The sequence below is a fragment of the Photinus pyralis genome, unplaced genomic scaffold (assembly GCF_008802855.1).
Source record: "Photinus pyralis isolate 1611_PpyrPB1 unplaced genomic scaffold, Ppyr1.3 Ppyr1.4_LG4, whole genome shotgun sequence".
Lineage (NCBI taxonomy): Eukaryota > Metazoa > Arthropoda > Insecta > Coleoptera > Lampyridae > Photinus > Photinus pyralis.
The window spans coordinates 1,031,960-1,046,358 of record NW_022170511.1 but is presented as its reverse complement, the minus strand read 5'-3'; the positions used below and the strand labels follow the sequence as shown (position 1 = coordinate 1,046,358).

General features: G+C 34.3%; 1 protein-coding gene and 1 long non-coding RNA gene across 2 annotated transcripts; both read right to left on the bottom strand.

The window, feature by feature from the left end:
• Positions 1-2: 2 nt before the first annotated feature.
• LOC116169803 (WD repeat-containing protein 48-like) lies at positions 3-4,763 on the bottom strand (the record flags this gene model as incomplete). Its single annotated transcript, XM_031485979.1, has 5 exons — positions 4,604-4,763; positions 4,346-4,550; positions 4,085-4,297; positions 3,894-4,034; positions 3-79 (listed from the first exon to the last, which is right to left on the bottom strand). Coding segments are annotated over exons 1-5 (684 nt in total), but the record flags the coding sequence as incomplete, so codon positions are not given.
• Positions 4,764-13,436: 8,673 nt separating this feature from the next.
• LOC116167894 lies at positions 13,437-13,881 on the bottom strand. The gene is made up of 3 exons (XR_004144669.1): positions 13,721-13,881; positions 13,594-13,672; positions 13,437-13,536 (listed from the first exon to the last, which is right to left on the bottom strand). It is a non-coding gene; the product is annotated as an uncharacterized LOC116167894 (long non-coding RNA).
• Positions 13,882-14,399: the final 518 nt, after the last annotated feature.

Genomic DNA, 14,399 nt, shown 5'->3' with positions numbered 1-14,399 from the left:
ATTGAACCATCACTACTGCCAGATATGCAATGTGTCGCGTCCCTCGATACGACTAGAGCTTTAACATTGTCTGTGTGCCCTAAAAAAATGACATTCAATTACTTCATCAGATTTGCCCCTTGTAGTAAAACATCCCATTCTCATTAAGTGTGTAACATTGAGAAGTTAAAATGAATGATAAATTTAATTATAGAGCACATTTATTCCCCCCCCCTCCCACCTCAGCCCTCGCGGATGTGCCAGGCGGTCGAGGCTAATCGGCGGTCCGTGCGGATAAAGCGTGAAGCGTAAAGCATTGATCGTCAACGTTTGTGGTTTCAGCAAGATGGCACACAGCGCCAGAGCGTCAAAGACCGTTTTCCGCCCCTTGTTTGACAACCATCTCATTTCGAGATTTGCTGACGTTTTATAGCCCCATCGGTCCCCCGACCTGTCCCCATTTTTTTCCCATGGGATTACCTCAAGTCACGTGCCAACGAGGACAAGCCCTATTATATATACTTACACTAGAAGAATTGAAGAAAGCGATTTAATGATAATAATTTTTATTGAGCTTCAACTAATGTACATAAAAAACTTTCCAAGTATCTGTTCTTCCACTTCATCCCGAATTAACAAATTATTGTTATTGTCAAAAACAAAGAACAAAGAGAGAAAGAAAATGCGCGCAATGAACCCAAATGATACATCAATAATATTCAAAATTAATAAAAAAAATAAAATGATTTGCTAAGTGAATATTTACATAAATAAAAACAAAAAAATAATAAATGTGTAAACAAATATAGCAAACGAGCTCCTGAGTAAGGTTATGGTTTGTGCAAAACTAAATTTGAAACCTAGTGTTAGATTTGTATTTAATCCAAGTGCCTATGCATCAAATTTCATTTAAATAAACAAGTTTGCAATTCCATAAATGGTCGAGATGCGAAAAGGGCACTGTGAATGCTGAGTCGATTAAAATTAACTGGAATTACTTATTATATGGCTTAAGCTATGCCCATCCCATATTGAATTTCATGCAATTTGGTTCATAACTAACGGAGATGTCAAAAGGACCTACCTTATTTTTTTGGCCTATATTGCCAATTCGCGAACTCCGATCCACCTTGAAAATTTCATCGTAATCGGTCCACTCGTTTTCGAGATATCGTACTAACGTGCGGACGAACGGACAGACACAACAAAATTATGAACTCGTCACGGGCGGCGCATGAGGAATGTTCTCTGGCAACTGTCATGGCTGACTTTGAGAAAAAAAAAGAAACCGTGCTTTGTGCCGAAATGCGAAACGGAGTACAAAAGTGTTAAACAAAAAACTTCTGTTTTTAAAGCCCCAAAAGATGCGGAAATGCGTAAAAAGTGAATGCTTGCGATTCCAAAAAGTTGTTTTAGGCGTTTACTGAATTGGATAGAGAAAAATTCGGGGCAAATTTTCTAGAATGAATGTAGGTACCTCGAATGAAAAAACCTGATTTTGCCTTCAACGTTTACAGACCTTTCCCGTCGCCCCTAATTTCCGCCTACAATTATCCGTCTATTCATATAAACTAGGTATTCCGTATTTCCATTGTGACATTATAACTATCATCGTTCTTTTTAATTAAAATAATTAATACAAAAAGTTGTCGCATAAATTTAATGAACCTATAGTAAGAAAAAAGCGCGCGGGCTGGGATTCGAACCCGCGTCGTCGTCGGCGGTTAATCTTTATAATAATAATAATAATAATAAAACTCCTTCTTCACAGTAAACTCCATTTAATAAAATTACAGGAATTATTATAATGATTTTTTTTGTTTTGTTTTCCTCTTTCCTGATAGCGTTGGCTATTGTGCCCATCAATAGGTATGTTGGTAAGTACGAATTACATACTATCCCTAGATGTCCAATGTACGTGTCTGATTTTTTTTTGATTTTTTATTTTTTAAGGACCCTACATAACTTCACCAGACACAGACACTAATGGTTGCTTGATTTTAATCCGTGCGATTAGTTAACCAGGCTAGATCTGAGTTCTCACAAGAAACACCGACCATAATAATAATAATAACATATATTTACCCAACAGCATAAGACCAATAACAGGGCAAAACCTTCATAAGCTATAACATGCTAACCATAATGCTTAAGAAAAATTAAGTATGTAGTAAGTTAAATCTAATTAATTTTAATACAATTGACAAAAACAACAAATTTGAAAATATCAGAAACACTCTAATGAGGTACAAATACGTTCTTAGCAGATTCTTAACATGTGACTTATAGAGTCGTTGTGGATATCAACTAAATCACAGATAAGGTTGTATCTAGAGCACATTAAATGGACAGGAGCTCTTGGTAGTAAATTTGTACGAGATTGGGAGACATAAAATGCATCAAGCTGTCTACTATTAAGCCTAGGCACACGAAAATTAATACATGCTAAAAGTTGAGGACAATCAGTAATATTGTTTAGTAATTTATATAAGAAAGTAAGACATTTTAAAGGTATTTTAACCATAAATATTTCAAAAATTTTCTTTGGATATTTTCAACTACCTAAGCTTTTATTATATTTATAGTGGGGGTACCAAATCATTGCGGCGTATTCCAGTCGAGGACGAACTAAGGTAAAATACAAAAGCTTTATAACATCTATATTATGGAAGTCTCTTGTGCTTCTTATTACAAAGCCTAACATTTTGTACGCAGAAGCAACAGATTCTGTAACATGATCATTGAATGACAAATCTTTATCAAATAACACTCCCAGATCGCGAGTACGTATACATTGGGATAAAGTAATACAATTCACGGTATACTTGTAATCAATTTTATGTACTTTTCTCGTTACCGACATAGATTTGCATTTGTCTATATTTAATTGTAATTTATTAATTAGACACCAATCAATCAGAAATTGTATAAATTGATGAGTAGATTTTTACATCATCAGCAAATAGTAGTACATTCGAGGATATTACTTCACATAAATCATTAATAAATATGAGGAATAATAGAGGACCCAAGTTAGAACCTTGAGGAACTCCAGAGGTAGCTATATATTTATATGCAATTATATACGATATGGCGCCTGACAACATACTTCAATGACTTTTTTTAATTTTTCCTTTACGTCCAAATAATAATGTCCTAGTATAAAAGATCGCGACATAGACAATGTGTTACAAATAAACATTTTTTAGTAATTAGCGAAGTAATTAGTTAACAGAAGTGGTTGATGTAATGGGTACCCTACCCACAATGCAGCACTGCCTGTATGGCTGCCTACATACGCATTTTCTTCCATTGACAGCATGATGCTATGTAAACATACTTAGTGATGACGTCATAATACACCAATGACGTGCGCGCAAACTAAGGAAAATCCTATTATATTAAACTGATTACAAATCCATAACTGTATGTCAATATCGTGCTTCGTAAGTGGGCTAAATAGCGTGCCCATCAAAATTTACCCTACCCTGGTAAATTCTGTCTTAAAAAGTATGCAACTGCAAGAGGAAGGGGAAACTGACTCCCAAATGATCTCAAGAAAATGAACTTGCAATGAATAGGAGAAGAAAGGATAAGGGTGAATATTCCAGAGCGCAATTGTTCCTCCCTTTGTTTACAGAGAGTCCAGATGCTAGGAAAGGTTCCCAGATCAAAACAGAACACCTATAGAAAGGAAGCACTTACAAACCCTTGGTTCAGGTGACATTTCAAGCATAGTTGATAGCATTACCCTTAAAAATTACTTATTAATTGAGAAACCGACTCAAAACTAAGGAATTCCTCTTGCATTGACAAGACATGGCCCCTTACTAACAATAAGCTGTAAATGTGAAAGCAGCCAATGTTTACCACAGTGACGTCTATCTCGAGAAACGAAAGTTTTGTATACCCACCTTTAAGTTTAAACAATTTCGCGCACGTTCTAGGATCCCAAAATCTTAAAGCTTTCTCAGTTGACCCGCTAACGATCACACTACCAGAGGGATTCATGGCTAAACTATAGATAGATTCCTTATTTCCCACCAGACTAGAAGCTTAAATACTTTATCAACACATTTAATTCGCAACCACCACAACCACTTACTAGTTACTGTATTATTACTAGCTGTAAGTGCAGTTAAGGTGGTCACATCCCACAAGTAAATTGACTTATCGAGACCAGCCGATGCTACCTGCTCACGGTCCTTTGCGTACGCCAAAGCCTTTACGTAGTCTTTGTGGGTGCGAAGCGTCGACATACAGAAACCTTTGTGCGCATTCCAAACTTTAACGGTCGTATCTGAACTGGCTGATATTACTAAAAGGAGATCTACTGTTGTTTTAGTCACCAGGTCAGCACACTTACAATTCCTTCCATTACAACAAAGCACAATGTCGTTAACCCAGTCAGTGTGATGCTCCATACTTTGTAGGTATCGTTCCTGCTCGTATACTCTAACAATACTGTCACGGCCGGCCGAAAACAAACGGGAAAGGCTTGCATCAAACTGTAGGGCGTTAACGCCGGACCGGTGCTTTTTTTCTTCGGCTTCGCATATTACCATCGATACCTTTCAAGTTGCATTCATTTAAAAGTTGCCATACACAATATGAGGGAACTTACTTGGACTTTCTTCCGATTTGTTGGCCCACCGGCTTTGAGATTCGCCATGCTAATAATTACTGTACATGGTCAAATACAAATAAATAGACAATACAAAATTTATGAACAATATAAACAACTTGTTAATGGTTCATAATAAACATTTGTCATCTGTCAAATGTCAAATTCAGCTGCTCGATTACGTTAAGATAGGTTTACACAGAGATTTCGTCTAAGGCCTGATTTACACCTCAACATAAGCGCCCCCAAACTAAATCTCAAAAACTACATATATATCAATCAATTTGTGGTGCATACAAGAACGAAAAACGTTTCTTGTATCTTTCGTTACAGAGCTAGATTAGCCGTCGTGAGCGGGATGGCAATAGTAGTCTTTAGCATGGCCTTCACGTCGATCTAATGCGATTTTAATGACTCGGGGTTCATCAAGGATCACTTAAATCTATTCTGGCTTTAAAAAAACCAAATTGAAACAGTTGCCGAGTTAATTATTCCAAATACTCGTCCAGAAATGAGAGGAAATCGCCTTCGATGGACGAGTTGAAGAGCTGGAGAACAAGAAACCGTTGCACGTGCCGATTGAAATGAGTTTAGAAAGACCTTTCGCAAAGCCAAGGCCGCGATATATATAACCACAAGTAGTGGCGAATGCCAATAGCTCTAGGTACCTGATATATAAAAGAGGCGCCGTGAGGTGACCGCCAACTATTCCTTTAGAGATTATTAGACAAACATATATTTGATCAACGTAGGAAAATGTGACTCTTTGTTCTTCCTATTACATACAGAGCTATTCATTTAGAAGTAGACATAGGGATTTCCTATGTCTACTTTTAAATGATAAAAGTACTATTGAAAGACACCTAATTTTATGAAACATAAATAACATGCGCACGCATGTTGCATTGTCATTTTAGATTTTAATAAAAACGACAGTAAATAGTGTGCTTTTAGGTCGCTATTTCCCTCAAGTATCATATGGGATTCTTTTTCTTGTTTACGTGGATGGCATTTCAATAACTACTAATTTTAAAGTAATCAACACAGAAAATAAGTCTCTTACGCTCCTTAAACTATTACCGGCCCGATACCAATTGACAATATCAAGTTTTTCTCCAGTTGAATATATCGCACACGAACGAAAATAAAAATACGGAAGCAATAATATTTCAATTAATTGATATGACAGCAAAATTTTCATTTGTTTTAAGCAGTTATTTTAGTTGTATAAAATAAGGCGTTCTTCAGCAGTTTTTGTCATTTAAAACTAGACATAGGAAATGTCTGTCTACTTCTAAATGAATAGCATTGTATACAGTGATTCCCATTACTTCCGAAGATATGCTAGAAAAAACACTTTCTCATTACAAGAGTTCTACTAGACACTGTTGAGATAATTTCAATACCACGTTTCGTTTCGGAGAAATCATCAACTTAATTGTGCCGTAAAAAAAGTACATACTGTATTGAGTAGCATTTTTAATTACGAACGGCGCCATAATCGTACCAGAAAATCTATCGGACAATTATATTTTGGACATCACCTTTAATTTAATGAACAATTTACGCTTCTGAAAACCCATAGCAAGAATTGCCAGTTCTTATATATCTTTAAAATCAAGGATATAGAGTGAACAACACGCTAGGAAACTGTCTATATATGAAGTCTGTAGACCCAGTAGAAGCAAAGTTGTAGCTCATGAAAAGTATAGGTTCTCATTCGTCAAATTCCAAATCGAGTACTTCAACGTGAAATAACAAAAAAATGAAGCACTTTTCGGGGAAAACTTATGAATACTTAATACTTATACTTTGAAAACACCTTTCTTTTTGTTTTTAAGAAAAGTTCCTAGCATCAAAACTAAGTGAGTTACGCTCAAAATAAAGTTGGTCCTTTTTTTAGGTAAAAAAAAATCGAGAAAATCGCCCCCTAATTAGCACCCCAATTGTATTAAGCGTTACCGCTTTACAGTTTACTTTATTTATGTATTGTTTATATGATCTGTAAGTTTGACCGGTGCAAAGTGCTTATTTTTGAAAAATGTAGTTTTGAAGTAAAAAAAATTTTGAAATTTTGAAAAATTGCCTTTTTTTTCAAAATAACTTCAAAAGTATTAGTAATTAACATTCGTATAAAAATTAATTTTATTTTTTTCTATTTGTTATTTAAAATCTAGAGATCTAAGATTTATATTTGAAACAATAAGGGTTGTTTTTTTAATTGAAATAAAATAAATTCGTAAAATTTTAATTAGAAAAATTACTGTATATATATCTAGTATCAACGAAGAAAAAAAATTACTACAACTATTCGAATTTCTTCGCAAAGGTTGGTTTTTATAAGGGTATAAATTATCTGGTAAAAAATAAAAATAGGAAAGAAATCTAAATTTAATGTTATTGTATAATTAAATAATCCCAAATTGCTCGAATTTACAATTATATGATTAATAGGGGTAGTTTCCACCCCTAAAAAATAAACAGCAACCAACGGCACAAGTCCAATTTTGAAGTGGAGGGTAAGAATAACCTAAATCCAAATTTTCATGCAAATCAGTGGAGTCAAAGTATTCTATGACATTGTTTTAAATATTACTATTTTAGAGATAAGATTTAGGGATTAAACTGTGATAAAATCTTAAGTTATGTTGTTTAATGTTAATTGATATTTCTTCACTCCTTTAAAAGATTAAATTTGCAATTACACAATTTTTTTCTAATAGGGGTAGTTTTTTCCCCTAAAAAATAAAAAGCAACCCTGGGCTCAAGTTCAACTTTGAAGTGGAGGGTAAGTAGAACCTAAATCCAAATTTTCATGCGATTCGGTGAAGACGCGGAAAATTACACAGTATCGCCGTATTCCACGTTCATTTACTGGCCTTCGCGAAAAAATATATTCATTCTGTTTTGCCTATATGGTGCGGCAAGCTAGGACACACGGTATAAACATTTTGGGGTCGATTTTAACTTTAACATCTAAAACGTTTGATGTGCACCTATTTTGTAGGAAATGTTTTTCTCCGCAATTTTCCTCTCTTGAGATTTTTTCGTTAAAATGCTTAGTTTTAGAGTTAAGAAAAATTTTAAAAAAGGTGGATTTTAGTCCACTTAGGGGGTGGTTTTGTGGTGACGGGCTCAACGCCTCGTCGCTGGGGTTTCAAGGTGTATTTAGTACCTTGAAACAAAGTACCTTGCCAAATTTCAGTTTATTGTCTCTCATTTATTGAACGTCATCTGTATGGTTTATTGCATATAATAACTATAATAATATATTAATGATTATTAAGACTTTTTCGCATTGCTTTTAGTCCTGCTGTGAGATATTGAAATATTTCTGTTACAAATAATATCCTCTTCTGCTTTTTGTAAAACGACACTTGCACTTTAATACAATGCTTAAACATTAACAATTTCAAGAATTGTATGCGTAGGAATTAATGTGTGGAATTAAAAAGAAAATCGAAATCGAGATCAACTTATGGCAGGTGTATTTTGTAAAAGCAGGTGCGGTTAAGTCATTTTCTATTGGTCCACGGGCACGTACCTAATTTTATTGCTAGAAATTGTAAATACGCCACCTTTGATTAGGAATTAATTTCCCAAACAACATAATCTTTTACGTTTACAACACAAAAATTAAAAGCTTCGCATTAGTGCAGGATTCATAATATTAAGCTGAATAGAAACTCTCGGGGGTCCCAATTCACATTTCTCTTCCCATAAAAAATGCGCACCAGTTTGTCCACGAGCGAAATATTTTTTTATAGTGGCAGGTGTACCCACCTATCGTCATTATTAACGGTACATGAAGGCGCCCTTACGTAAATGCATATACGACGTAATTCCTATCTTTTAATGACTTTGAAATGTGATAAATTAATCGAATGATGCTAATTAGTCGTTTCAAAAGCAGTTTACTTGTATCGCCATCAAATTAATTTCCGAAAAGTTTATAGCCGTCGTAATTTAAATTAACTTGTATTTAGCCGCAATTACTTCATGATCAATTTTTACATGCACGTATAGAGAAGGGCTTTTTGTTTTACATTGACTTGAAAGTTTAGGGTTAGGCCTCCAAATTGAAATGAGAAAAAAACTACGAAACGGACAGCAATTAATTCGTACAATTAGCTGGGATGATCCATAATGCAAAGCACAAAGTCTTGTTAGAAAACTAAACTAAAATATCCTTTTAGATGATAAAAACGAAACTACTTTTTGACATAATTACCTTTTGGAACGGTACCTTTCTAACTTCCCAGCTTATATATCGTGAGTGATTTGGCGTGATTAATAAGTGGTAGTTGTTATACGCATAAAGATAATTAACACACCAATAAAGTGAATACGAAAAAAATATATCAATAAAGCTTTTCGTTATAATCGGAACTAATTAAGTAGATGATTTGAACAGGAAGACCACCGAAGTAGATCCAGTCACCACATAAACGTAAGGTATTCCTAATTATGAACCGTTTAATGAGTGAAGGATAGCATCAATAAACTGGATTTTAGTGCACTAATTGATAGTAGAGTTTCGCAAATTGTGAGCAACTTTTTACCATTTCGCTAATTTGAGTAGGTGCTACTGATCTACTTACAGAAGGTGATTGCATGTGAAATTACATGTTTTACTCGCAATCGGGGACAATTCAAAAAAAGTGTAAAATTGGTAATTGTCATTTCAGCGATTCAATTTTACATATTTATTATTCAACAAACTTTCTTTGTCTGCCGGTAATTTAAAGCGCTTAATTTCAAAATTCCAATAAGGATGATTTAATCATGGAAACGCGTAGCCTCCTTTACGTAAGCGAACCAACTCAAAAGATATACGAAACAACTATATGCATAGTTTTCTAATTCATCATTTTTGCAGTACTTTTGCATGTGTGTACAAAAATAAATGAAATATAGGAAAGCTCTTTCATTCAAATCCAGGCTCAAATCTAACCAGAGCTATTATTGGCTAGTTGAAAGTAAATCTTCAAAAACGCCTACAACAGGATATAGAGTATCGATTCACATAACTCCAGAACATGTAAAACAACGGTTATAGAAAGGGGCACATTGTACCTTAGTAAGCATGCGTTACATCCCTCTCTTCCTCACTGTAGTATAAATTATAAGGACGTTTTATAATAAGCATGTATTTTCTTATTCTGGATAAGAGCGAATTTTTTTAAAAAATTACAAAATTTAAAAGCGAGAAGGTATTTTATTTTTCTGTGGTAATTAAAAGGTTGCATGTAGATCAAAAAAGGATAATCTATGAAAGAGATTAAATTTTTCTATGCAGTTAAGAGCAAAGTTTCTTAAAAAATGCGATATTTCAAAGCGAGAAAAGATTTTACTTTTATCTGAGAATTGGAGGGTTGCTTGTAGACCACTTAAATATACCTAATCCACTAAAATTTTAATACAATATAAAGAACGATCATTTATGCATAATTTATTCTTATGTAATGATGGGCCCATGAATTTGGAGATTTTTTACCTTGAACTTGTAAGAAATCAACTTTAATAACACACTTTAATAGCGCATTTTAAACGAAAAACTGATTTTCCATCAAATGTTATATACAGTGTGTTGTAAAGCCATGGGGTATACAAGTGGGATTTTTTTTGTAAATATTGATTTATGAAAAAAATTTATTCTTCATAATATGTTTTGCTTGCTTTGAAAGTACCAATAACGTTTCGATTGTTTGTGGTTTGATAGCAATACGCTATCTTAATTATAATGTAGAATGATAACTTTCAATAAAAAAAATTAATTTTATTATTTTTCCAGATTTCTATAAATAAATTATAGATTATCGAAACGTAATTGTTACTTTCAAAGCAAGCAAAAAATATCATGAAGAATAAATTTTTTTCATAAATCAATATTTAAAAAAAATTCCCTCTTGTATACGGCTTCTAATCTGGGAGATTTGAGTAAAGCTATGAAAATTGGTACATATGCTCTTTGACTGGCGATAAAATAGGCGTGGTGAGGGGGGGGGGGTTGATTAACCACGCGTGTTGTTAACCCTACACTCCACTACCCCCCCTAATGCAATATGGGCGTCCAATTGGAAATTGATCACAGTTGTGCATATTTTAGGGTCAAAAACTCTAATTAATTACCTGCCCCTCTCCCAAAAAAGATAAAATCGGTTACACAGCTAGCATCCGATCAGCGACTAAATAAAAGGTCAGAAATAAGCCAGAAATTGGACTTTGTGTGGGTATCGGAAGCGCGAGAATGGAGTGGAGTTAATAAGTCCCGGGGTTAATCCCACCTTCCCTTTTATCCTTTAAATTAGAAAGCTAACCATTATTTGTCCGTCTTGCGCATGGCGAGAAGCTAAATAGTCCAGTCATATAAATCGTAGATGACATACCCGCTTAGCAACACTCAAAGGGCACTTAAGGGATTCCTGAGTGCCATTAAAACGTTATGTGATTTAATTCCTTGTAGCTAATTATACAACTGGAGCTAAAACACCCGATTGCAGGAACGCGAATTATAATCAAAATCCTAGATTATTTGCCAAATCTGAGTTTAAACGAGAATTTTGACATTTGATTGGCTGCCTATTGCAATATAAAGCCAATCAAATGTCTTAATACCGGATTAAACAATAATCCTGGATTATTTTTTTGTGCAACTGGCCGTGAAACACATGTAGAAATGGCTAGTTAGCGCCAAAGTGGGTAGACAACCTCGGAAAAAAATGGCCTAGTCATTAGCAATCAACATTTGTGTATGATATCTCTAAGACATAATAATAAGGTCGGAACGCCCTCCTTACAATGATAGGGAGAAAATAAATCCTGAAGCTGCAGATTGAAATCTACTGACGCACGGTAAAAAATCCTCCAGCGAAATTAAAAGCTCTAGGTGTAGTTTTTTAGGACAGCTAATCCTTGTGTTCATGGATTGCAAGCATGTAAAGAACCGGGAACGTTTGTCATTAATAGGATTTAGGAATGCGTTTGAACACTATTTTTATTCACAGAAAAACAGAAATTTGTTTATTGAACCATACGTTTTTTTTCGCTCTAACTTTCGTTTTTAACTACGGACAATTTACTAATTTCCGAGTTACGTATTCAAACACCAAAGTTTAACCCCCTTTTGTTCACCAAAGACGACACAGCTTAATTTTTGTAGCATAAATAACCTGTCTTTAGCCGAACACTACTCCAATTTATGTGATGAAATGCGACTTTTCCCCAATAAGGTTTTAACATCCTCTGCTTGTACAATCATGCCTTTTAGGGTGTAATAAATGACACAAACTCTTAATCTCACGGAACTTGCGTGCAATGTAATAGTTCATACTCGAGTTTTCTAAGCTGCAGTTTTATATTTTGTCCCGAATACACCGACTTTCGTCTTTGAATTCCGCACAAATTTAATTAGAACCGAAAACTTTGTGGTCATACAAAACTAATCCCCTACATTCTTTATTCAGTAAACGCCTACAAAATGGTTTCTTATTAACGCAGACGGCCATTTTGAATCATTCATTTTTTAGCTTAATCCCCAACTAAATAATTCCCAAATACGAGCACAATATTTTACGTTGCAGTTCCAGGATGCTTAAATGAACCTATGCTGAATTCGCAGTTGTAATTAGACAACCCTAATTAAGATACTGAATATGATCTAAATCCCCTTCTCGAGACAATAATGCTCTATGGTCTATAGACATTTTAACAGATGTAAAAAAGGACAATCTTTTATTCCACCAAATGCTCGTTTATTATTTCTTTCAATTCTACTACGAAATCTTCTCCTAACTCCTAACTTTACCACAAAAATTTTGAAAAAAATAAAACTAGTTCCAAATTTAGAGCTATCGTTACAAGTTCAAATCGAATTATTTTACAAATTAAGCAGGAAGGAATTTATTTTATCTAGAATGTGGAAAGTTACTTATAAATCAAAAAACCACAAAAGAAAACATTTTTATATACAAAAAAAGTTACCCTTGAAGTGAATATTGCCATGTAGGTAAAGAGCGAATTTTCTTCAAGAAATGCGCAAGATTTTAAAGGAAAAAAGATTTTATTTTTATGTGAAATTTGAAGGGTCCTTTTGTTATTTAGACCAATTAAACAAAAAACAAAACTGTGCCACGTACCTCAAAAGTTACAACCCCTTACTTGAATATTGATGTGCGGATATAAGCGAATTTTCTTAAATTAAAAAGTTGTCAAATTGCTTTTTGCTTTGTTTAATTACTGTTGTTTCCAAATGTTCCAATTCTCTCGCCCCCGCGCGCCGTGTTACCCTCCGATACCCCTTAAGTTCATATTAAAACCGAAAATTCATTGTTTCTCTCAAGCTCAGCGAATTTCCCTCAGGGATCCTTTAATTTTCATTAACTAAGCGATACGCTTGCGTTTTCCACTGGTTTATTTACGTATATCAAATCAAACTTCAAATATCAAAATTATAAGTTACGTCACACACAAAAAACTTTAACAGGTTTACAAAGCTCCAATCAAGAATGATCAATTAAATTGAGTACTTGATCTTAACACAAGTTTCCGCAAAGAAATTGATCCGAAAACAAAGTGCGCACGTATAGGCCAAGTACAAGTAAAAGATAAAAATGCAACGCTTACCTTGATTTAATAAGATGTTATCCAGAGAAGTGAGCTCAATTCCCGGATTCATAAAATCCTCAACAAAAGAAAACTTCCAAGTCGCAGAGCTCGGAATGCAATGAACATGAACAATGCCTGAGTATTTTTTTGACCAACCTCCTCAGGGGGAAGTGGCGTAATACCATAACATTCGCGTGAGGTCGAATCCTGCTGAATTTTGCTTATATTATATTATATTATATTATATGGCGGCTTCTTATCAGGTGTGAAAAAATATTTCCACAGGTGTTGGCACTCGCAGGTAAATGGTAAATTTAAGACAAACCCTAGAAAAAATCAAATTTAACCCTCTTCATTGATAACCCTAAAATATAGGTATCTACCTCTTTAAATAAGAGGGCTAATTATAGAAGAACGTGCAACAATCGTCGATGAAAAATCGTATTAAATATCAGCCGGAACCTAAAGAAGGTATACGTCAAGCAGATTAAATGCAAATGGTGTACTTACTAACAATGAAGAAGAATAACGCAATTATATCCTCCTACTGGAGTGAAGGGGCGAAATTTCCAATTAACTGAATTTAATCGCCAAATATTAATACATATGGGTGGCGGCAGTTAAAACCCCATGCGTTTTGCTGTTTAATTAAAAATCAAGTGCACTCTATCACAGCTTGCAGTCGAATGAGAAAAATGAATGACGACAAATTGCGTGTTTAAAACTCCAAGGTTACAACTGTTACGAGGATCATTCAACAAGTAAATATACCCGGAACAATTATAATACGTCTAATAAAGAAAATAAATCGTTACAAATGACAAGTAAGTTTGTAATTCTAAGACCGCTTTTGCATTTTTTCATGGTTTCTTTTAGTTATGAACGTCATGAAATCCGCATTTGGTTGTTGTTTAACTTTGGAAAAAATTGAAGTAGGAATTTGGTTATCCCCTAATGATACTCCATACACTCGGTCGCCCTAATTGCGAACTGTAGGAAATAGGTTTTACAAACACGCGATCTGTTTGTTAATTAGACGCCTTTTTTGAGTTTTACGTTTAACTATTACCGTGGAAAAGAGTCTGCAAAGCCTCAGACATTTCATAAAAATTCTCAAAATCCAGAAAAACAAAAGCAGTCTATTTTCCTTTGATTCTGAATTTTGGCACCACTCAAACAGATTCATGGA